Here is a 25,495-nt window from a genome sequence, read left to right on the forward strand (position 1 = left end):
TTTGGCTCACTTTCAGCAATAATAAGGCTGTTTTTGCATGTGATGAATGCAGCACCTCTGTTCTTTTGACTTTGCTGTTGCTAAGCAACTGTCATGGCTCAGCGCTTAAGCTCAAAGACAAACATATACTAGGAAAACAAATGGGCAACTTTAGCCGATGCATGGTGGAACGCAGCCGTGTTGTGTTTGTGTGACTACATCTACACACAGAGCCGGATTAAATAAATGGACTACACTAGGCAGGCTGCATTTTTTAGCCCCCCCTCCATCGATGTTATTTAATGAATTGAAATCTCAAACTTACCAAAGTTACTAATAAAAGTTCATTCACATTTTACATAGCCTAGTCTTTGTTACAAATTGGTTGTTTGTAAGCCGAAATAAGTCATGTCCTGTATGTTAAACATTCTATCAGACAATGTTTTGATATTAATAATTCATACGTCATTACACAGCTGTATTAAATGCTAATACATTATCCTCATCTTATCTATTGGGAGTGTCATTGTCAAGGTGGTAGTACCAGTAAATAACCACTAGGTGTCATTAAACTATGTAAACAGAGCAAATATGTTTCTCTTATTTGCTCTGTTTACATTTAATCACTACATTTAATTAAGAAGATTTTCTGCAAAATACAATAGCTTACAAAATTTATAAATGTTGACAAATTAATCACATGATGGTGGAAAGACATTCAATCAATTAAATCAAAGATACTTTATTAATCCCAGAGGGAAATTAGAGTTTCAATACACGCATTTCAGAGATCAGGCATACACGGGCAAGACACATGACAAGAATTGGTGACTGTGGTAATTCGCAACCCTGAGTCGTGCTACCTTAATAGAGATAAGAGGGTTACATGAGGATTGGTTCAGGCGGAGGGAAAAAAAGGCACTTCAGAGTTACCCTCCACTGGGAGGGCATTTTTGCTCTGCAAAAAAACACCTCAGACAGATATGAAACAGACTTCAGACAACACAACATAAGTGTCCACTAGGTGGGGTGGTGGGTTGGGGCTATCCCCACTTCAGTTCCTGCAGCCACGATAGAAGCAGCGCATGTCACCTCAGTGTGGATAGGGGGAGGAGCATTGAGGGTTGGAGGGTTGCAGTGACCCTGGAACGTTTCAGCGGCCTTCCCGCAGTCCTGCCCAGGCTAGCAAAGGAGACAGAGTTGAGTTGCCATAGCGACGGTACATTCCACATATGTTCTGAGGGAGGAGTTTTCGTTGTAGCCTTGCTGGCTCAAGGGCGCCAGATTCCGATTAGAAATTGTTTTGGGGCCAGACAGATAATTTTCTCTGTCTTACGGTTTGTTGGTCCTCAACCTCTCAAAATCCCAATAATGGACATTAATCTATCCCAATCCGTGCTGATTCGTCCACTCTCTCCTTGATGGCATCCATCTTTTGTGCCAATGAATGAATCTCGGCCAAAGTCCCAAGCTTACAATTCATCTCGACAATTATGTGAGTCTGTGAATTCCCAGCACGGTGCAAACCATCTCTGAGCTCCAGGATCAGGCCAGTATTCCTTGACAGCTCGTTAATTTTCCGGTAAGCCAGGTAGCCTCCAAGGCCAATCAGCAGGAAACCTGACACCAACACCACGATTGCCTTTCACAACTCATCATTGTGATCTGTACTCACTCGTTAACTTGCCATCCCTCCATTCCTGCAGGATGTTACATCGGTATCAGTTTATATACAAGACTAACCCTAACCCTCATTACTTATCACTTCCAGCAACCAGCACCATTTACGTTCCAGTACCTTAAGCCTCAGTTCTCCTAGTACCTGCTATGCCACTCTAATCTAGTTTAATCTAGTCTACATCTTCTGCATCCTTGATGGAAAGAAGGGAAAGACACACGATGATCCACTCCCAGGAATCCAAAATGTATCCAACCAGGTGCGTTCCGTGCAGGAATATGGGAGCTCCCTTCTCCGTTCTGAATGTTGTAAAAAATTCATCAATGTTGTTCTGTGACCAGTTGACCAGATCCATCATTTTAAAATATAATTCCAGGAAGAATCCACAAATTTTCTCTCTGAAAAGACAGGACAAAGAGCCTTGGGAAGATGAGGGGCAGGAGCAAAAACAAAAGTGTCTGCTCGCTTCGAGAAAAAAAAAACTCTTTAGCACCTTTATTGTAAGAGTGGTATGTTTTTTAAAGCTAATCTTTAGAGAAACTGGCAGTTAGTGGGTGTTTTGCCTAAATGTAGCTGTTAGTTGGCAGGATGTGCATGTGTGGCAACAAAAAAGCCTTCTGACAGTGTGTTGACATTGTTCGAAGTAGGTAGAATAAAAGTCAGACGAAGGCAGATTGAGTGGCAGTGATAGAATAACTGGCTCCAGGGTAGATCTGATAGTGTTACAAATCAGTCCACATTAAAAAAAAAAGTGTTCCAACAAAGGAAAACCAGCCACTGTGGCCTGATCAGAGCTCACCTCTGCTTCTGGGTAGAGCGCAGTGTAGTCAAGGAGACGATAAACTGCTGAAAAGTGAAGACTGATGCCAGTCAGGAAGTTCACGCTGGAACTTCAGAAACACAAACTGAAATTGTTGGCAAATAAAGATAAGAATCCATGCTGCCACATCCTTGGTGGAGACATGGCTCAGATTCACCATGGAAAAATCTTCATCTAAATGATGTTCTTCGGGAAACTTGAAGTCTCACGTTAACGTGCATACTAACCCCGGGTTTCCACGGGAGCCGTCAGCAGCACGTTACTGCAGCAGCACGTCTTGCTCGCGTAAGCTGCTGCTTGGCCCTTCCCACGAGACGCGAAGCAGCAGGGGAGCAGCTGTCACCGACCGAGCACGAAGTCACACGAGTGACTTCGTCAGTAAACACAACAACAAGCAGGAGAAAACTAGCCTAGTGAACTAGACCAAATTCTTGCTTTGCAAAGAATGGTCTAGGCATGCTCCATTGGAACCTCCGCAGCTCCTACCAGGACTCTGGCTAGCCAATCACAACTCTCTAGAGGGGTTTCAAACACATAAAGAGCTGTGATTGGTCCATAATGGTGGGCCAATCATAGTGCTCTATCTGCTTAGTGAACAAATCACAGAGCTTTATCCGCTTTGTGGGCCAATCAGGGCACTCTATATGCCTGGTGGGTGGGATGATGCAACAGAGTGAAACAAGAGTATGTCACATTCATTGTCCAGTGGAATGCGGAGATCATTTGAAAGACAACGGTAGAACCCGCCCCACAACCGAGAGCCGTCAATGGAGCATGGCCAGACTAAATAATACATTTATTTAGTCTGGCTTGCCAGGCTAGGAGAAAACTACATCATAGTTTGTGTTTTATGTTCTGTCCGTTTTATAATCGCCAATACGGACCTGAAAAACAAAGGAGACTGTTAGCTAGGTGATAAATTCTCACGGGGACGCACAGTTAGTAACTTTTTTTTTAAAAGTAAAGCAACCGGAAGGCAGTACGTTCTTTATTCTGAAAATCTCAGGAGCTTCTTTCCATTTCCGCGTCCGATTTCCTGTCTTTCCTTTCCCCAAAAATGTCGAACTTGACCCGTTTCAGAGGCGTCGCACGTAGAAAATAGAACCGGCGCGTAAAGGCCGCGACATGCTGCTCCTGAGACGCGGCCGACTCGCGCCGCTGACGGCTCCGGTGGAAAAGGTTCTGTTGACCACAGCGGTTCCTATCAGCAGCTGTGACGTGCTGCTGCAGTAACGTGCTGCTGACGGCTCCCGTGGAAAGCCGGGGTAACTGAACTTGGTGTACCCTACACTGGGTGTTCCTTATGGCCCTTTTCAGCAAATATTGTTCTGATGCGCTGCATTCTATTTTCTCAAATTACTTGAGGAGTAACATGCAGACTTCGAGGTAAATGGACTATTTTCTATCGCACCTTAGTGCATCACTCAGACTCATCCAAGGCAAATCTGAGTTGGATCTGCTGCTGACATCTGGGCAGTCCCTCTTGTTGAGTCCATTTCTCAACAGGAGCATCACTAAGTTTTGGTTTTGACATTATGGCTAGTCACTGGAAAAAAAAAAGATCTCTGCTTATCCAGGGTCTGGTGGCGTTGGTAACACTAGGACTCATCTCTGTTTTTCTTTACTTGCCAAGTATCCTCCGAGTATGTGTGAACACAGGCCTGGGATCAGCTCGTTGTGGTTCTCTTGGGTTTTGTTTGCATTAACTAAAGGAGGCCAAAGACTCCTCATTTCAGTTTAGCTTTTGTAACATCCCTTCTCCTCCTCATCTTCATTAGCAGAAATAGTAAAGCTGTCGATGTTGACCATTGACCGAAAGGGATTTGGAATAATGTTTGTGACTGAAACAAGTCTGTTGGCCTGAAGAGCGGAAATCAAATTTAAGCAAAAATAAAGACGTTACTGGTTCAGACATTGCTGCAGCTCTTCCCTCCTTAGAATAAATATGTGTAATGGAGCCTGAAACTTTGCAGAACACCTGTCAGGTCACCTATGACCACCCTGACCAAATGACTCCATGACTGATGAAGATCTGGAAGCTTCACAAAAGACAACACACCTTCGTGTGCTGTTTCTCTGGATGCAGTCACACTACAGATGGGCCTCTTAAGTGTTGTAACAGCTATTTGGCAAGACTCAAAAAAGTCTGTTTGAATTAGTGTCACAGATCTGCCGTCACTCTGTTCACTAGGATTTGAGTTTCTAAGAGAAAACAACTGCCTCTTACTGATTATGTACACTTTAAAGAGTTCCATGTGAAGAGTCGCTGTGCATTGATTTCCTTACATCTTGAAGGTTAATTTCAAGAGTGTATTCTCAAATGTTTGAGCACAATGGGAGTGTGTTATAGTACCAAATACTGATTGGTACCACAGAAACCCAATTTGTGTCTTTAGGATACCGACACATTTCAGCAGCAATGATTTTTTCACTTCAGGCACTCGAGGAGTGCAGACGCTTCCCTCTTTCGCTCCCTTATCTTTTTTTTCCCAAGGCTTTTTGTCCTGTCTGCCCACAGAGCACTTCTCTGCATTTCTGCTGAAAAACTCTATTTTTGTTACTAACCATGGATTTGATAAACTGGTCATTCAATGCGATTGATAAGATTTTTTCAACAATGAGAACGGAGCAGGGGGCACCCACATGTCCACAGGGGACACACCCGGTCGGATATATTTTGGATTCCTGGAAGGAGTGGAAGATCATATGCCTCTCCCAGCTGTCCATTGAGGACATCGAAGACGTGTGGATATTTGGTCTGATGATCACTGGATTTCTCCTGATTGGAGTGAGAGGATATCTGGTTTTCTGGAAATTTGGGAAGACGGGAGCGATTGGAGGGTGACCCGCACCCACGGAAAGCACAGTCTGTGAGGAGACTTCTCAGACTGGGACGTTACTCGAGGTGAATCGTAAGCTGGACAATGTTTTAGCTGCGATACCGGCATTAGTGTGCAAAATGGATGTCATCTCAGAGAGAGTCACTGGATGGTATGGACAAGTTTAAAACCCAAAATTGGCTTCACTGAAGGACTGGAAATGATCAGTTTAAAGACTGAAGGCAGAGAGGAAAATTATCTCAGCCTGACCCAAACAAATTCTTGTTATCTGAATCTGACGCCTTGGTAGCCTTGAGCTGCAAGTAACCAAAGCCCCCACGAAGGAATGCAGACAGATGCTGTGAAAACCTGATCTACCCTCTGCCTTCAGATTGGTGGATTTCAGCCTGGCGAGGTCATCAGCTGGAGGAATCAATGTGGTCTTCGCTTCTCCCAAGATCTCCCTCCCACCTGTGACTGTACAGTAGATGAGCGCCGTAGATGGCTGCTCTCGCTGGGGAAAACAGGATCCCAGCCCCCCCCCCCCCTCCTATTGGAGTCTCATGTTATGTTGTGTTGTCTGAAGTCTGTTGCATTTCTGTTTGAGGTGTTTTTTTTTTCATAGCAAAGCTGCCCTCCCAGTGGAGGGTCACTCTGAAGTGCCTTTTTTTCCCCTCCACCTGAACCAATCCTCATGTAACCCTCTTATTCAATTCAGTTTAATTTTTTTTATATAGCGCCAAATCACAACAAGAGTCGTCTCAAGGCACTTCACATAATAAACATTCCAATTCAGGTCAGTTCATTAAGCCAATCAGAAATAATGTTTCCTATATAAGGAACCCAGCAAATTGCATCAAGTCACTGACTAGTGTCAGAGTCTTTACAGCAATCCTCATACTAAGCAAGCATAAAGTGACAGTGGAGAGGAGAACTCCCTTTTAACAGGAAGAAACCTCCAGAGAATCCTGGCTCAGTATAAGCAGCCATCCTACACGACTCACTGGGGATCGAGAAGACAGAGCAGGTGCATGCACGCGCACACACACACACACACACACACACACACACACACACACACACACACACACACACACACACACACACACACAGACACACAAAGACAAAGTAATGTGTCTATAGTTATATTGTGATTTCTTAGTAAATATTCTATTTGGCGAGAGATAAACTTTATTGTATTTATCCTAGTGGATCTATAATTGAACGGGTATACTAGTAGTAGCACATCCAACGTCAAGGAAAGCAAAAAGTTATTATCAGGAGAGGGAGAATGTTTTAGTGGTTAGCAGCAGTGTGCTAGACGATGGCCTCCTCCATGAGGCCACCACAGCTCAGCAGAACGTCATTGTAGCTTCTTCTGGGAGAAAAACACTTGGAGAGAAAATAAAGTTAACAGCTGAAATTGCAGAAAATAATACAGTTAAAGAGCAGATTGTAGAAGAAAGCAGTAGAGTGTGAAAAGTGGTCAGTGTATCCTCCAGCAGTCTAAGCCTATAGCAGCATAACTACAGAGAAAACTCTGGATAATCTATCCTATTTAGATGGAGGCATGTTGGAGGCAAGGCAAGGGAGAGCCGTCTTTACCGACTGTACACTCCACCTCCCTCTACCCCCCCACTTGTCCAGATTTAGGCTAACATCAGATTTTAACCATAGGCCCTATCAAATAAAAATGTTTTAAGCCTAGTCTTAAAAGTAGACAAGGTGTCTGCCTCACGGACTAAAGCTGGGAGCTGGTTCCACAGGAGAGGAGCTTGATAACTAAAAGATCTGCCTCCCATCCTAATTTTAGATATTCTGGGAACCACTAGTAAACCTGCAGTCTGAGAGCGAAGTGCTCGGTTAGGAACGTAGAACAATCAGATCACTGATGTATGATGGAGCTTGATTATTAAGAGCTTCATATGTGAGAAGAAGGATCTTAAAATCTATTCTGAATTTAACAGGTGGCCAATGTAGGGAAGCTAAGACAGGAGAGAGATGATCTCTCTTTTTAATTCTCATCAGAACTCTAGCTGCAGCATTTTGGACAAGCTGAAGACTTTTAACTACATTCTCTGGACTTCCTGAGAGTAATGGATTACAGTAATCCAGTCTTGATGTAATAAATGCATGAACTAGTTTTTCAGCATCACTCCTGGAAAGGATGCTTCTAATCTTAGCAATATTCCGAAGGTGGAAAAAGGAAATCCTGCAAACCTGTTTAACCTGGGATTTGAATGTCCTGGTCAAAGATAACACCAAGGTTCCTTACTTTGTTCTCGGAGATCAATGTAATGCCATTCAGGTCAGGTGATTGACTAAGCAATTTCCTTTTCTGGATTTCTGGTCCAAAGATGAGAACTTCCGTCTTGTCTTGATTTAAAAGCAAAAAGTTTAGAGTCATCCAATGTTTTATGTCCTCAAGACAAGCCTGTAATCTACCCAACCGATTAGGTTCATCAGGGTTAATGGATAAATATAGCTGAGTATCGTCAGCATAACAGTGGAAGTTTATCCCATGCTGTCTAATGATTTTACCAATCGGGAGCATATATATAGTAAAAATAATTGGTCCAAGCACTGAACCCTGTGGTACTCCACAAGTAATCCTAAAGTATGAAGACGATTTGTCAGTTACATTTGCAAAATGAAATCTGTCAGACAGGTAGGGTTTAAACCAGCCTAGCGCTGTTCCTTTGATCCCTACAACATGTTCAAGTCTTCCTACAAGAACATTGTGATCAACTGTGTCAAAGGCAGCACTGAGATCTAACAAGACTAGAACAGACACAAGATTCTTATCTGAGGCCATGAGAATATCATTTGTAACTCTCACTAATGCAGCTTCAGTGCTGTGATACTCTCTAATACCAGACTGAAATTCCTCAGAGCATTGGTGTTTAAATGCTCACATACTTGGATGGCCACTATTTTCTCCAGGACTTTGGATAAAAATGGAAGGTTAGATATTGGTCTATAATTCATTGGTTCATCTGGATCCAGAGAAGGCTTCTTAAGTGAAGGTTTGATTACAGCAACCTTAAAATCCTGTGGTACATACCCATTTACTGAGGATAGATTGATTATATCTAGAATGGGGGCAGTAACCAAAGGAAATGCTTCTTTAAATAATTTGGTTGGGATTGGATCCAAAATGCAAGTTGAAGGTTTAGATGAAGCTAATATTTTTGATAACTCTGAAAGCTCAACTGGATCAAAACGGTTCAAACACAGATGAGGTTCTACAGTTACCTCTGATGCTGCCTCACTTACTGAGGAAGAAGAAATCGCATTAGGGAGGATGCTAAAGATTTTGTTTCTAATAGAATTAATTTTACTTGTAAAAAATCCCATGAAGTCATTGCTGCTGAGGGCTAAGGGAATAGATGGCTCAGAGCTATGATTCTGTGTAAGTTTAGCAACTGTACTGAAAATAAATTTAGGATTATGCTTATTCTCCTCAATTAATGCTTATCTCTATTAAGGTAGCACAACTCGGGTTGCGAATGACCACAGTCACCAATTCTTGTCATGTGTCTTGCCCATGTATGTCTGATCTCTGAATTGTGTGTACTGAAACTCTAATTTCCCTCTGGGATTAATAAAGTATTGATTGATTGATTGAATATACAAGTGCACGTTTGTCGTTAAAATTCTGTCTTCCACAATAAAACTTTTACTACAAACACTTAAGAACTATTTTAAGATTTAACAATTCAGCATTATCTAATGTTATTCCTTCAGTGGCAATTAATCTTGTAACAAATACACTTCCATCTTCCCAACAACTTCAGCTAGCTCCTCAAGGAGAATCCTAAGGCGTTTCCTGGCCAGCCATGAGACATAGTCCCTCCAGAGTGTCCTGGGTCTTCTCCCGGTTGGCCAGGAGGCATCTTAACTAGAAGCCCAAGCCACCTCAACTGGCTCCTCGTAATCTGGAGGAGCAGCGGGTCTACTCCGAGCCCTTCCCGGATGACCGAGCTTCTCACCCTATCTGTAAGGGAGAGCCCAGCCACCCTGCAGAGAAAACTCATTTTGGCTGCTTGTATCTGTAGTCTCATTCTTTTGGTCACTACCCAAAGCTCGTGACCATAGGTGAGGCTAGGAGTGTAGATTGGCTAGTAAATCAAGAGCTTTGCCTTTTGGCTCAGCTCTCGTCACCACAGTGGGTCACCAAGGGACGTGGCCGAACACCATCTCCAAATCCACAAAACACAAATAGATTGGTTGGGCGAACTCCCACGCACCCTCCAAAACCCCCTAAAGATAGAGAGCTGGTCCAGTGTTCCACAGCCAGGACGAAAACCACATTGCTCTTCCTGAACCTGAAGTTCTACAATCCGTCGGACCCTCCTCTCCACAATCCCTGAATGGACTTTTATAAGGGAGGCTCAGAAGTGTAATCCCCCTGTAGTTGGAGCACATCCTGCGGTCCCCCTTTTAAAATAGGGGGACCGCCACCCCGGTCTGCCTGTACAGTGGAACTGCCCCTGATGTCCACGCGATATTGCAGATCCCAACAACATCCAGAGCCTTAAGGAACTCTAAGCAAGAGCTGTTTGAGCACCTCAGTGACCTCAGCACCAGAGACTGAAGAGCCCAACCTAAAGTCAACGGACTCTGCTTCCTCACTGGAAGACATGCTGGTGGGATTGAGTATTTCTAAGTACTCCACCCACCGATCTGCAACGTCCTGAGTTGAGGTCAGCAACACACCATCCTCAATATAAATCGTGTTGGTAGGCACTGCCTTCCCCTCCTGAGGCACAGGATGGTGGACCAGAATCTCCTCGAAGCCGTACGGAAGTCTTGCTCGATGGCTTCACCGAACTCCTCTCATGCTCTGGGTTTTTCCTCTGTGACCACCTGGGCCGCATTCCTTTTGGTCTGTGGAGTCCAACAGGACAAAAAAACCCGATATGACTCTTTCTTCAGCTAGGGTTGGGCATCGAGCATCGATTGGAACCGGTTCCAACAGTTCATTTTTCCCGGAATCGTTCAAAGTTTTTTATTTCAATTCCTAGTTTCGAGTCCTAGAATGCCGACCGGAAGAGGATTCCGCGGCCGATCTCCGTGAAAAATAAACGTGATCTGCATATTGTGATAAACGTTTTTCAGAGTTGACCACACCAGCTGTCTGTGTGTAGCACGAGTCCCCCCACCTGGCGCGCAGCTGCCAAATATAAACAAACGTGTCTGCCGAACCTTTACTCCGTAATGTAAACTTTAACTCCTGCAGCGTAGAGGAAACTTGTGAAAAGACGTCAACACGGTGGATTTAATAGAAGCTTTAAAGAACAAACTCTGGATGGTGTGAGGTGTGTTTGTCTCACTGAAGAAATAAAAACACACACAGAGCGTCAGCAGTCAGACGCAGCCAGCTAGATTTAAGTTTCACTTTCTGTTTGGACTGAATGCTGCTGCAGCATGGAGGTGTAGTTCTCAGTCATCCTGGACATGATCATCCTGAGAGTTTTGGCCGAAAACAGCTGGACGTTTCTGGATATGTTGGAGACATTTAGCCTCTCATCCCAGAGGCTTCTGCCAGACTTTGGTTGTGGTCAGAAACAAACACACTGGTTGTGCTGCAAGTCCTTTTCTTTTTTTTCTCCAAAACATGTTTTTGTCAAAGTGAAGGTGATGTTGTTGTTCATAGAGTTAAAATTCATGTTGAAGTTGAGATTATTTCATCAAGTAGGACCTGTGGTTAGCTGGCTCATGTAAAACATGTCATGTCTTGAAAGAATCGGAATCGGGAATCGATAGGAACCGGAATCGAAACAAGGAATTGGAATCAGAATCGAAATCGTTCAAAATCAAACGATGCCCAACCCTAGTGACGGCATCCCTAGCAGTCAGTATCCACCAGCGAGTTGGGGGATTGCCATGGGAAGGGGGACCCACGTCTCCTCTTTGGGCTGTGCCCAGCCAGGCTTCATCGGCGAAAGCCCGGCCACCAGGTGCTCGCCTATGTGTCCCCCCTCCAGGCCTTGCTCCAGAGGGGGGCCCTGGTGACCCGCAGTCTGATCAAGGGAATATTTCATTTGTATTGTTCGTCATGAGGGGTCTATGGGCTGTTTGCCATGGGTGACCCTGCCAAAGGCGTAAAGCCTCAGACAGCTTAGCTCCTAGGATCATTGGGGCACTAAAACCCCTCCACCATGATAAGGTGGCAGCCCGGGGAGGAAGCCCAGACTTATGCAACTGATCGGATTAATACCAGTAACAATGTCACATAATTATTTTGAGTGTGGTCATAATGTTTTGACTTTCAGTTCAAATAGACCACAAGTGTTCCTGGGATTTGAAATGTTGGAACAGTCGTTTCCACGTGGAGCCCGTAGTTGAGTGTAATTGTTTTGTAATGTGAACAGAAGTGTCTGTGATCAGATGAACCTCATTCTTTAGTTATTTGGACTCATTTTCTGCCTGGGACCACCAGAGAAACTGCTTAATATCCTGCTGCTTTGAACACGAGTCGCTGTCCACCTTTCCCTGTTTGAGTCCGTTTTTACTCCAGCCTACCAGTGTTTCACCTGCTGCATGGGTGGTAGAGTAATGGTTCCTGATGCAAATGAAACATGGTTCCCTCTGAGTCTGCAGTGGCTTGAGCTGGACTCTGACTCTGACGCGGCTTCTTTGGTAAACTTTCACTGAGCTTCTGAGCCTTTTGGACTCCCAAACACCAATGCCATCTTGTTTTGTGTTACTAAACCTCCTGTAGTTTCACATACTAACTAGTAGCCTAACAATTCTACACATTTAAGCCATTTTAACTTTATCATCACTATGCTGACAAGTCTTTGTTGTTCTAATTCAAGCCAGAGAATCTGCTCCTAGCCAGCAAGTTGAAGGGGGCAGCGGTTAAGCTGGCAGATTTTGGTCTGGCTATAGAGGTGCAGGGAGACCAGCAGGCATGGTTCGGTAAGTACACACAACTGTGGTTGTTGATTTTTTCCCCACTTGTTGTACCAACTGACCCTGGTTATTCTACCTTTTAGAAGTAATTGAAAGAAGCTGAGCCTGGTGTGTTCCCCTTATCCACAGCTCAGCAGCATTTTACTTTCCTGGATGAGATTATGGAGCAAGATTTGATTTCTTTTTGGGGTTTTCTGAGTCATTGTGTTATTGATGTTTGAGTTTATTTGATAGATCATGGTTGGGTGTGCGTGCGAGGGCTTTTAAGTTTGAAAATGTGGCTTAAATTCGTGTTTGTCAGGTTCTGTGACCTCATGTCCCCAGCTCCAATGTCCTTCCCTTCCATCCGTCCACCTGTGTTTCCTTGTGTCTCCTGTCTCATTTGTATGTATTTAGCTCCATTCTGTTTATCTTCCACCTCTGATATGTCCCAGTTTATTGTCTCCTCCCCTAGTTGTGATGTAGATCCCCGGTGAAATCAGTTGTCCTCAGTTATCCTTAGAATTGTTTCAGTTCTCAGTGGTTTTTGTTCTTTTGTTAAATAATTTTACTTGCTTTTGTTAAGCCTTCTAGCGTCATCTTAGTTTACTATACTCCGTATTTTAGTTAGTTGCCTCCTGTTTTCTGTGTTTTGTCTCCTCATTCTGCTCATTGGTCACACCTGCCTCCCATTCAGTAATCACCGTTCAACACACTCATTCCCTGTTCCTGCTGTGTGTTAATACCCCGGTCCTGTCTCATCTGGTGTGTGTTAATACCCCGGTCCTATCTCGTCTGGTGTGTGTTAATACCCCGGTCCTATCTCGTCTGGTGTGTGTTAATACCCCGGTCCTATCTCGTCTGGTGTGTGTTAATACCCCGGTCCTATCTCGTCTGGTGTGTTTTAATACCCCGGTCCTATCTCGTCTGGTGTGTGTTAATACCCCGGTCCTGTCTCGTCTGGTGTGTGTTAATACCCCGGTCCTGTCTCGTCTGGTGTGTGTTAATACCCCGGTCCTATCTCGTCTGGTGTGTGTTAATACCCTGGTCCTATCTCGTCTGGTGTGTGTTAATACCCCGATCCTATCTCGTCTGGTGTGTGTTAATACCCCGGTCCTATCTCGTCTGGTGTGTGTTTATACCCCGGTCCTGTCTCGTCTGGTGTGTGTTAATACCCCGGTCCTATCTCGTCTGGTGTGTGTTTATACCCCGGTCCTGTCTCATCTGGTGTGTGTTAATACCCCGGTCCTATCTCGTCTGGTGTGTGTTTATACCCCGGTCCTGTCTCGTCTGGTGTGTGTTAATACCCCGGTCCTGTCTCGTCTGGTGTGTGTTAATACCCCGGTCCTGTCTCGTCTGGTGTGTGTTAATACCCCGGTCCTATCTCGTCTGGTGTGTGTTAATACCCCGGTCCTGTCTCGTCTGGTGTGTGTTAATACCCCGGTCCTATCTCGTCTGGTGTGTGTTAATACCCCGGTCCTATCTCGTCTGGTGTGTGTTAATACCCCGGTCCTGTCTCGTCTGGTGTGTGTTAATACCCCGGTCCTGTCTCGTCTGGTGTGTGTTAATACCCCGGTCCTATCTCGTCTGGTGTGTGTTAATACCCCGGTCCTATCTCGTCTGGTGTGTGTTAATACCCCGATCCTATCTCGTCTGGTGTGTGTTAATACCCCGGTCCTATCTCGTCTGGTGTGTGTTAATACCCCGGTCCTATCTCGTCTGGTGTGTGTTAATACCCCGGTCCTGTCTCGTCTGGTGTGTGTTAATACCCCGGTCCTGTCTCGTCTGGTGTGTGTTAATACCCCGGTCCTATCTCGTCTGGTGTGTGTTTATACCCCGGTCCTGTCTCGTCTGGTGTGTGTTTATACCCCGGTCCTATCTCGTCTGGTGTGTGTTTATACCCCGGTCCTGTCTCGTCTGGTGTGTGTTAATACCCCGGTCCTATCTCGTCTGGTGTGTGTTTATACCCCGGTCCTATCTCGTCTGGTGTGTGTTTATACCCCGGTCCTGTCTCGTCTGGTGTGTGTTAATACCCCGGTCCTGTCTCGTCTGGTGTGTGTTAATACCCCGGTCCTATCTCGTCTGGTGTGTGTTAATACCCCGGTCCTGTCTCGTCTGGTGTGTGTTAATACCCCGGTCCTATCTCGTCTGGTGTGTGTTAATACCCCGGTCCTATCTCGTCTGGTGTGTTTTAATACCCCGGTCCTATCTCGTCTGGTGTGTGTTAATACCCCGGTCCTGTCTCGTCTGGTGTGTGTTAATACCCCGGTCCTATCTCGTCTGGTGTGTGTTAATACCCCGGTCCTGTCTCGTCTGGTGTGTGTTAATACCCCGGTCCTATCTCGTCTGGTGTGTGTTAATACCCCGGTCCTATCTCGTCTGGTGTGTGTTAATACCCCGATCCTATCTCGTCTGGTGTGTGTTAATACCCCGGTCCTATCTCGTCTGGTGTGTGTTTATACCCCGGTCCTGTCTCGTCTGGTGTGTGTTAATACCCCGGTCCTATCTCGTCTGGTGTGTGTTTATACCCCGGTCCTGTCTCATCTGGTGTGTGTTAATACCCCGGTCCTATCTCGTCTGGTGTGTGTTTATACCCCGGTCCTGTCTCGTCTGGTGTGTGTTAATACCCCGGTCCTGTCTCGTCTGGTGTGTGTTAATACCCCGGTCCTGTCTCGTCTGGTGTGTGTTAATACCCCGGTCCTATCTCGTCTGGTGTGTGTTAATACCCCGGTCCTGTCTCGTCTGGTGTGTGTTAATACCCCGGTCCTATCTCGTCTGGTGTGTGTTAATACCCCGGTCCTATCTCGTCTGGTGTGTGTTAATACCCCGGTCCTGTCTCGTCTGGTGTGTGTTAATACCCCGGTCCTGTCTCGTCTGGTGTGTGTTAATACCCCGGTCCTATCTCGTCTGGTGTGTGTTAATACCCCGGTCCTATCTCGTCTGGTGTGTGTTAATACCCCGATCCTATCTCGTCTGGTGTGTGTTAATACCCCGGTCCTATCTCGTCTGGTGTGTGTTAATACCCCGGTCCTATCTCGTCTGGTGTGTGTTAATACCCCGGTCCTGTCTCGTCTGGTGTGTGTTAATACCCCGGTCCTGTCTCGTCTGGTGTGTGTTAATACCCCGGTCCTATCTCGTCTGGTGTGTGTTTATACCCCGGTCCTGTCTCGTCTGGTGTGTGTTTATACCCCGGTCCTATCTCGTCTGGTGTGTGTTTATACCCCGGTCCTGTCTCGTCTGGTGTGTGTTAATACCCCGGTCCTATCTCGTCTGGTGTGTGTTTATACCCCGGTCCTATCTCGTCTGGTGTGTGTTTATACCCCGGTCCTGTCTCGTCTGGTGTGTGTTAATACCCCGGTCCTGTCTCGTCTGGTGTGTGTTAATACCCCGGTCCTGTCTCGTCTGGTGTGTGTTAATACCCCGGTCCTGTCACGTCTGGTGTGTGTTAATACCCCGGTCCTGTCTCGTCTGGTGTGTGTTTATACCCCGGTCCTGTCTCGTCTGGTGTGTGTTTATACCCCGGTCCTGTCTCGTCTGGTGTGTGTTAATACCCCGGTCCTGTCTCGTCTGGTGTGTGTTTATACCCCGGTCCTATCTCGTCTGGTGTGTGTTTATACCCCGGTCCTGTCTCGTCTGGTGTGTGTTTATACCCCGGTCCTGTCTCGTCTGGTGTGTGTTTATACCCCGGTCCTATCTCGTCTGGTGTGTGTTAATACCCCGGTCCTATCTCGTCTGGTGTGTGTTTATACCCCGGTCCTGTCTCGTCTGGTGTGTGTTTATACCCCGGTCGGTCCTGTCTCGTCTGGTTGTTGGTCCGGTGTGTGTTTGCTACCTGTGTATACTTCTTGTGCTTGTTTCCTGTGTTGGCTCTCTGAGCCGTTTTGGTCTCCCCACTTGAGGATTATTCCTCAAGCCGCTTCCTGGATTTCTGCACTTGGGTCTTACCAAACAACTACTTATCGTGACAATTTAACCATGCCACAGGGTGTGCTATCCACCTCTCTAAAACGTTTCCACACTAGAGCCAGAGTTTATAAGTTTTTCTCTGCAAATCAAAAAATCAGCTTGGAAATGGACGTATTTCACCTTTCTTTCCTGATTTAACTCCGGAAATATTCTCTGTTGCTGATAAATTCAAGCTCTTAACCCCGTCTCCTCTCAGTGATTCTAGTTTATAATGTAACTAAATCTTGTTATTTTCTTGTGTGAGAATTGTTTTCTGGTCTGGAGGAACCAGGTGTCTCTGCTCTTGGCTCTCCTCTCCAGTTGGATTTGGCTGCACAGCAGAACTATTTCTCTCTGTGTATTATTCCCAGGAGACCAGAGAAATAATTAGTTTAACTCCCAAAGTAGCATCCTGTATCTGGAACCAGTTCACTCGGTCTTCTGACTTCACTTCTAATTGTGTGTCGTCTCATTGCCAAAGGGTCTGGTGTAACATTGAGGCTGTGAGGGAACTAGGCAGAGATAGGCCACCTACCTACAGAGCCCAGCAGGGGAAATCATTTTGAGACCTTAAGCAATCCGTTGCCTCAGTTTAGTAAATTGTGCGCTTTGATTGTAATCAGTGACCAACAAAAGCGTCATGAGCGTGCACCAGACAGGTGGCACGGATCCCGTGGACTGCACCTTTAATCCAACTAAACCGATTTAGAATTAGGTTTTAAAAGGAACCCAGGTTACAAAACCTTGTGGTTCTTAAAAGATAAATGTTAGTATCTGTTATACTAAAGTGGTGTAAAAAACCTTGTTAATGTCTTTATTTTTATAAAATTTCTAAAAATAGTTTTACTCGTAGGTCGCCATTGTTGTTAGTGTCGCAATGCACTCTGGGTAGTGACGTCATATGGTTGTACCTCGGTTGCACCTGCAGCTTTGGGACCCTGTAGGGACTGTTCAGCGACATCAACATGTCATCTGTTCAGCCTTTTCAGTTTGAACCAGAGCGAAACATTAACGAGGACATCACTGACCGTGTTTCACAAAACAAGCGTCAACATGAGGAGCAAGAAGGGCGGGATGAAGCAAGAGCAGGACAAAATCGGTGGTGTGTGTGTGACAAATGCGTCTCCATGGTAACCGGGACGGAGAGTGTGATAGGAGACCAGAGGTTCCATCTTTGAAAAGGAATGTGATTATTGGTATTATGTATGACTGAGTTAAAGACAAAATGTGTTGGGGCATTCTTGGAAGCCGGAGGGATTGGCCATCCTTCCTGTTAAAGGGACTTTACGGAGTTTTGAATTTTTATGCTCGTGATTGCCCCCTCTGGCCAAAAGCGTAACGGCAGCTTCAATAGGAGGCTCGTGCACAAGGCGTGCATGCTGTACGTGCACACTCCTCAACGAAAATAACAGCTGAGATGAAGCTTTGTGAGCTGACAGTCCCGTGTGTGTGTGTGTGGGGGGGGGGGGGGGGGGGGGGGACAGAGGACAGGAGAACGTGCAGCTAATTAATTAAATAATTTGCTTCTGTACCTTTCTCTTCAGCACAGCCGACAAAGGTTTATGATGGGTCAGTCCTCCTGCATGCTCAGATCATTCCCTTCCCTTGCTTGAAAAATTGTTCCAAAATGAAAGTTGAACCCACATCTTTTTTATCTGTGAATTCAATGCCGTTCGGCGAGTCTCAAATAAGAATTTGGGCATCTTACTGTAAAAAATATACCATTAATGTAAAAAAAATATACCATTAACACTCACATCCAATCTTCAAGCCCACACTGTGTTGTACGGACTCAGACAACACATTTACAAGCTTGTGCATTTTGACACATATTAATCGTGAAAATAGTTTCAAAAATCAGATGTGTGAGAGGGAAGCTGTGCAATTGTAATAAAAAAGTTGAGCGTGTGCAGAAACAGATCTGTACACTTGTGTTTACAGACTTGTAGTTGAAAATGTCCCACACAACTATTTTATTTCACATGCATGTGAGTGTTTCTTACAGGTACACATTTAGCTTTACAGGTTTACGGGTGTTGGTGTACAGCTCCTCACACTGTACTGCACACACACACACACACACACACACTGTTTTCAAGCACCCATCATGTAGTACGAATACACACAACAGATCTACAACTTTGTGCTTTTTGAAACAGAATGACCTTCATACGAAATTTTACTAGGTGAGCTAAATCACCAGTGGCATCTTCTGTATCTGTAACATTTATATCCTTGATGACAGCTGAAGCAACGTTCAAAGAACGGTTCGGAGGGCGATGCCTGAGCGTGAACGCGCATGAAGCAGCCTGCTCGACCCGAGCATCTCTCTTTTTCTGTGATTTTACAGAAAAACAGGCAATCACAGTAAAAATGCCAGGGCTCATTCTACAGGACCAGGGCATTGCAGGAGAACGTATGAAGAAGACATTTATTATTTCTATACATGTTTTGGCTGTCACACTTCCATAATGCCCCTTTAAGAATGGAGTAAGAATGTCAACTATATTTAATCACTGTGTTTGCTTAAATTATGAGTTAATCCTTAAGATATGATTTGAGAGTATGCGCTCACCTCTTCCTGGTTTGTCTCCGTAGAAGGGCGGGGCGGCAAAGGGAGGTGCAAACCCAAAGTTCTGCTTAAAAGCTCTTGGAGCCTACCATTTAGAGATGGAGGAGTGAGGCTTAGAGAAGTTATGTTAAATTTGGTTTACTTGGTTGATTAACTTTAGATTTGTTTAAGTTTAATGAATTGTATTTGTGTAAATATTTACTGGTACCATTTTAATGTCTTTGTGTTAGGTTTATGTAAATATTGTTTGGTTTTTGTTTCCTGATTACCCTTTTCTTGGTCTCTTCCCGTAATCGCAGAGGTTATAAAGGCAGCAAGCTGTTGTAGAGAGGGAGATTGGTTGTTTCTGGGTTCGTGTGACATGGTGCTTCAATAAAGCAATCTCAACCTTACTCATTGTTTTCTCTCTGAACTGGAGCCTCCGCCAGTCAAAGACTGACAGAGTGCACACATCTGTGTCAGCAGAAGTTAACCGTAAGCTATCGGGTGATCAAACTTATTCAATTATGAATGACTAAGGAGAATTTTAGCATCCAGAGCTGCCGTGTGCTTTATAGATGATTCGGATATTCAGTGAAACGACTTGAAGCATGTTTGCAGATATTATATATGTGGAGAACACTGTGTTGCTGCACTTCTTGTTTTACTGACGGGAGAGGTGAATGTTCAGCTTCATCTGTGACGAGTGGCATGTCCGATGTTTCGCTGAACGTAACAGAAGCGGCAGCTGCAGGAGCGGGTTGTCGGCTCAGGAGAGCGTCCAGCGTCTCTTGTCTCTCCAAGGATGTTTAGGCTCTTTGTGTGGGAAAATGGTCGGTAAAGCATTTAGTTTCCACCTTTTCTCATACCCAGCCGCTCTGGTGAGCTCTTTAAGTATTTGCGGTCGACTATAAGCCTCAAAAGCATCAGGAGAAAGATGTTGGGAACACAGCCGCGGATCTTTGGGAAGTTGTGTTCGTCCACAGGCATCTTCCCATTGCTTTCTCCTCTTCTTGCCAGTGGGAAAGCTGTGTAAACTCACATCACTCCACTTGTTGCCCTCTGACTGGAAATTACATCCAAAAGCAGCACAATGTGGCATTTTACTTAATGTTTATGTATTTAGCAGACGCTTTTGTCCAAAGCGACTTACAAGTGATAATCGGCGTGCTGCCCTTGAGGCTAACAACAACAATAACAACAACAACATTGACATCAGTCATGGAGAGGAGGGAACAAGGAGTGGACGGTAGAGGGGGGGGGGGGGGTGCAGGGAGGGTGCTAGTTTAGAAGATGCTCTCTGAAGAGCAGGGTCTTCAGGAGTTTCTTGAAAATTGAAAAGGAAGCCCCTGTTCTGGTAGTGCTTGGAAGGTCATTCCACATTTGTGGAACGATGCATGAGAAGAGTCTGGATTGTCCTGAGCGTGGTGTAGGCACTGCTAGCCGACGATCCTGTGATGACCGGAGCGGCCGGGCCGAGACGTAAGCCTTTGCAAGAGGATTCAGGTAGATGGGAGCCGTACCATCTCGGACTTTGTATGCTAGTGTTAGCCATTTGAATTTGATGCCTGCTGCTAGCGGTAGCCAGTGGAGCTCAATGAACAGAGGAGTGACGTGTGCTCTTTTTGACTGATTGAAGACCAGACACGCCGCTGCGTTCTGGACCATTTGAAGAGGTCTCACAGTACAGGCTGGAAGACCAGTTAGAAGGGCGTTGCAGTAGTCGAGGCGGGAGATGACAGTAGATTGCACCAGGAGCTGGGTGGCATGTTGTGTTAGGTATGGTCTGATCTTTCGTATGTTATACAGCGCAAAGCGGCATGAACGAGCAACAGAGGCAACATGATCTTTAAGGGCAGGCGTTCATAAATCACAACACCCAGATTTCCAACTGCCTTTGAAGGAACCAGAGATAGGAAGTCATTTTGGATTGAGATATTGTGCTGTATGGATGGTTTTGCTGGGATGACAAGTAGTTCAGTTTTAGAGAGGTTGAGTTGGAGATGGTGGGATTTCATCCATTTTGATATGTCAGAGAGACAGTTTGATATTCGTGCAGAAACAGTGTGGTCGTCCAGTGGAAATGACAGATAGAGCTGGGTGTCGTCTGCATAGCAGTGGTAGGAGAAGCCATGTGATCGAATGATCTCACCCAGTGAGGTGGTGTATATGGCAAAGAGAAGAGGTCCTAGTTCAGAGCCCTGGGGGACTCCTGTGGCAAGATGGTGCACGTTAGAGGGTTGTCCAAGCCAAGATACACTGAATGATCGTCCTGTGAGGTATGATTCAAACCAGGTGTGTGCTTTCTCTGTGATGCCCATGCTAGAGTGTGGACAAAAGGAAGCCATGGTTGACAGTGTCAAATGCTGCCGATAAGTCGAGCAGGATAAGCACTGAGGATTTGCCTGTCGCTCTAGCTTCTTTTAAGGATTCAGTCACTGTTAACAGAGCAGTTTCAGTGGACACTTAATTATTAATACGGTGAGCACGTAAACAAACACTAGCGTCAATAGCTATTCTTCCATGCAACCAATGTACGTCATCGCCCCCAGAGTGTATTGCGTGTGGAAAACATGGCGTCCTACGTATGTCCAAAAATGTACTAAATATTATAGATTTATAAATAAACAGCAGTATTTTGTGTGTTTCTAACAACATAGTTTGGTACAACAGAAAACTTGTGGCTTTTTAGGGCACACACGTTGTTACAGCTGTTGCTGTTTTGTCCCAGAAAGCTGACTCTGCAGAGGACAGTCAGTGCATTGCCTCCTCCTCCTACCTGCACAGCTGCACTCACCTGGGCTGATCACCTCCTGAGCAGCATGAAAGGGAGAGCTGCCAGGGGGAAGGGAGAGACTGGATCTGTGCCAGTTCTCTCATGTGCTCCATTTGTTTGTGTTTTAATGGCTTTTAAATGGGGTTTAGTTCTTAAAGCTTAGTGAAGCTTAAGAGCTTTTAGAGGTTTTTAACAGACGAGGGACCAGAGTGCTGGTTTCCTCTTGGCTCCCAAACTTCTGTGTAAGTCAGTGGACTTTGATTGTGAATGTTTGGGAGCATTCGGATGTCTGTTTTAAACGTAAACCCATGGACATTTTAACAATGTGTTTTAAGTACTTTTAGATTTGGAGCTTTTTGTCATTTTAAAATCCTTTTAATAAAATCAATGTTTTCAATTTCCACACCTGAAACACATGCCTCTGTGTTACTCCCCGTCCTTCTCCTTATCCACCAATAGAGGACGTAACACACATCCTCATAGCTGGAGTTCCTTTTATTGTTGTGTAACGATTAAGTTTACATGTTATTTCATGAACCATAAGATGTGAGATTCCATAGGAAATATGAAATCAATCTTATGGATCTTTGGATAATTTAAACCAGAAGATTGGAACTTTTTATTGCAGGGATTATGTAACCACTTCGTATTAACTGAGAGACAACAGAAGAGAGAGTCAAGTTTTAAAAGTTTAAAGATTTATTACTAAACAAATGAAAACTAGACTAACTTTAACACTAAACGTATGGTGTAACTAAGGTGAAGTAAGACGGAGGATGGTGTAGTGTGGAATGTTGTTCAGAACCAGCAAATCCGGAGAAACGATTAGTTCTGATGGGAGTGAAGATGATGTTTCGCGCTAAGCTTGGTTGGAGATTTATAACACACATTGAGACGCCATTCTGCCGGCCTACGTACCCTTTGCGGAAGTCCCCGTTAGATCAGGAGGTGTTAAGGTCCAGCTTGACCTTCTCTGGAACCGAACCCGGTAGGAAAAGCAGCAGTTGCCGACCAGACCAGTCTTGAGATACTTCCGGGTCACAACAGTTTATCGGCATCTAGCAAGAGCCAAAACGGGGTCGTGATGGTTCCGCTTTTATTCTGAAAGGAACCGTTGCAGCAGGTGGAACAGCAACATGTTTACCAGCTTGTCGTTGGTTCTTTCGGCTGAAGAGGAAAGTTACGGATCGGCCACTCCGACAACTTCTCTAGAAAGCTTTGAACTCGAGTTTAAGCTGACGTGGGCATAGTTTTATAATTTGGATGTTTTGATTTACGGTTGAATCAAAAAGGGACAGATTTACCAAGCGCCAACAAAACCACGCCTCCGCCAGATCTGGAAGATTCTGATTGGATCAGTAAAAGCAATGTGTCATGTGACTTAACCTTACGTGTGATCAGTCTCTAGTGGAAATGTTTAAAGGCATATTACTTATTATATTCTACAGGATTATAATATCAAGTAATTAATATTTTCATTTCACAGATTGGTTCACATTTTATTATTGGCTAACGCTTTGTTTGATTAGCTTATTAAAAATAGAGTTCTTCTGATTTATTAAGAGAAAGAGTCCTTTGTCTTCATTCTTCTCTTGAGCTGGAAAGGAAGCAGTTTAGAAGCAAATGCATGAGACCTTCAGGCAGTCCCATGCAGATTAGTTCTTCCTGAGGAGAGAGGGGACATAACCTTTGGTGGAATAGCTCCTTCATCACGTTACAGTTGTGATAATTGTTGTTGCGTTTTTAATCAGTTTGTGGACGGCAACAGAAATAGTTGCATTTATACCTTTGCATGGCAACAGACTAATGCTCATAGTTTCTAAACTCAGGGTGTGAAGCTGTTTTCTAAACCCAGGAAACAAATTCACATGCCTCTAAATAATTTCCCTGCCTGACCCATGCCTAACTTTTGACTGTTGTCTCATGTTGACATGTTGAGATTATGGGGCCAGTAAGCCTTAGTTTTAGTCTCTGTTTAGTTGGACAGAAAGCCAGGATAAATGTTTGTGTTTACATGTGTTGCAGGTTTTGCTGGTACACCGGGTTACTTGTCTCCAGAGGTGCTGAGGAAAGAGCCTTATGGTAAACCTGTTGACATGTGGGCCTGCGGTAAGTCTTCAGTAGAATGATTTAAAAGTCAGGGGACTTTATCCTGTCTTGTGGGACAAATCACACAGAATTAAAAGAGAAATTAAAATGCCTTTATTTGGGCATCAGCTTTAGTGTGTGTGGGATGCAAAGAACTACAACCTCTGGGTCTATTCATTTCTCACAGTCCATCTACACACCAGCATAGTGAGGGGCTAGAGAGTTTGGGCAACACGTGCACACTCTCACAAACACACTCTCACTCTGTGTGAATGTGTGTGTGTAATTACAGATGTCACACACTCCTCTTCAAATACGCTGTGCATTACCAGGCTTTGGATTTGGTCGACTCAGACGTTAACATTTGCAGCTTTAAAAACAAATCTGGACATTGTTCAACTACCTCTTTATGTTCAGTATTTAAATAAGACTTTTGGTTGGGAAACTTGAAGGAAATTAAGTTCAACCCAATGAAAATAAATGGTGTCGTTGAAGCAGGAGCACCTTCATGCAAATGAATGAAAACGATGTAGCGCCACCTGCTGTTTACCTTAAATTTGTCAGAGGAGTCGTTTAAAATTTCTTGTTGATTTTTTTTTGTTACTTTAACAATTCAATTAGTGATTATGACTTTCTAAAGTGTGTGTGTGTGTGTGTGTGTGTGTGTGTGTGTAGGTGTGATCCTCTACATTCTTCTTGTCGGATATCCTCCATTCTGGGACGAGGACCAGCACAGACTCTACCAGCAGATTAAAACTGGAGCTTACGATGTGAGTTTGACCGGCTGTGTTTGCACGTTCTGGTGGCCAAACCAGAATCAAAGAGTGTGAAGCATCTAGGTCTAGGAGTGTTCTGGGCTCGCCGCCAGTCGATGGCGCTAAGAGCGTTGGGTCTCAGTCAAAGAAGATGTTGATGTAAAGGAAAGTCTTTGGATTTAGAATGAGTTTGTGTTTCAAAACTCCACAGTGATGTCTTTTCTCCAGAGTTCAACTAGCCCAAAGGCTGGTCCAAAGGCTTAACGGCCTAACCATGCATGACATTAAAGTGTTAAGCAGTTGTTAATACTTTTAATGGCTTATTGATGCTTAATAATGCACTAAGTAACAATAATAAAGGGACATTTATTGTAAAGTGTTACCAGATTCATGAACTAGAATCTGTTAAATCTTAATTAATCTCTCATCTGTATTTAATACTACTGTGAATGGTATTGACTCAGAGCGACACTGCAAAAACTGATTTCTGAGAAAATTTTTAAAAAAGCAGATTTTTTAATAAACATTTGATCAGTTTTTAGTCAAAAAACGAAAAATAAATCTCTAGACAAAAAGCATTACATTAACTCATTCGCTGCCAGCGTTTTTCAGAGATTTTACATTTTTTTAAGAGTCACAGAACGTTGCACGCTAGGATGATGTCAACGCCAATACAAAGCGGAGACTCAGCTCTTACATCAGGAAGAATCCGAGCGTTTCGAGCGTTATCCGTTCTTTCATAACCCGTTGTCGAATTGTGATCGACAGAAGCTTTTCCGGTTCGCGCCTCACTTTTTCTACAGCAGCGGCCCAAAACGATCTCCTAACACATGGATTTTCTGCTTCCTGATCACGTGACGTGTGACGTACGCGGATGAAGATCGGCTTTAGAGCTGGGATGTTTGTTCTCACGGTGCGGCGGCTCATTCCGATGCCCACACAGTAAAAAATGCAAATGACGACTTAAGTCGTCAATGGCAGTGAACGAGTTAAATATGCAAAATATTGTAAAAAATTCTAATTTTCTTGGTTTTGTTGGGACGACAGTGGCACAGGAGTTAAGTGCTGCATAACGGGAAGGTTGTGGGATTGAGTCCTGCTCAGTCTGTTACAGTTGTTGTGTCCATAAGCAAAGAGACTCCACCCGCCTGGCCTGCTGGTGGTGGTCAGAGGGACCTGTGGTG

General features: G+C 44.6%; 1 protein-coding gene across 15 annotated transcripts in view; it reads left to right on the forward strand.

Moving 5' to 3' along the window:
* camk2d1 (calcium/calmodulin-dependent protein kinase (CaM kinase) II delta 1) overlaps positions 1 to 25,495 on the forward strand; it is a 131,851-nt gene that overhangs the window by 65,861 nt on the left and 40,495 nt on the right. For all 15 annotated transcript variants that reach the window (XM_015958122.3, XM_054734064.2, XM_015958128.3 and 12 more), the window contains exons 7-9: positions 12,121 to 12,223; positions 23,494 to 23,577; positions 24,232 to 24,326. In XM_015958122.3, coding sequence (XP_015813608.1) covers positions 12,121 to 12,223; positions 23,494 to 23,577; positions 24,232 to 24,326 — 282 coding nt within the window. The remainder of the gene's footprint in view (positions 1 to 12,120; positions 12,224 to 23,493; positions 23,578 to 24,231; positions 24,327 to 25,495) is intronic.

Source organism: Nothobranchius furzeri, chromosome 3 (genome assembly GCF_043380555.1).
Source record: "Nothobranchius furzeri strain GRZ-AD chromosome 3, NfurGRZ-RIMD1, whole genome shotgun sequence".
Classification (NCBI taxonomy): Eukaryota; Metazoa; Chordata; class Actinopteri; order Cyprinodontiformes; family Nothobranchiidae; genus Nothobranchius; species Nothobranchius furzeri.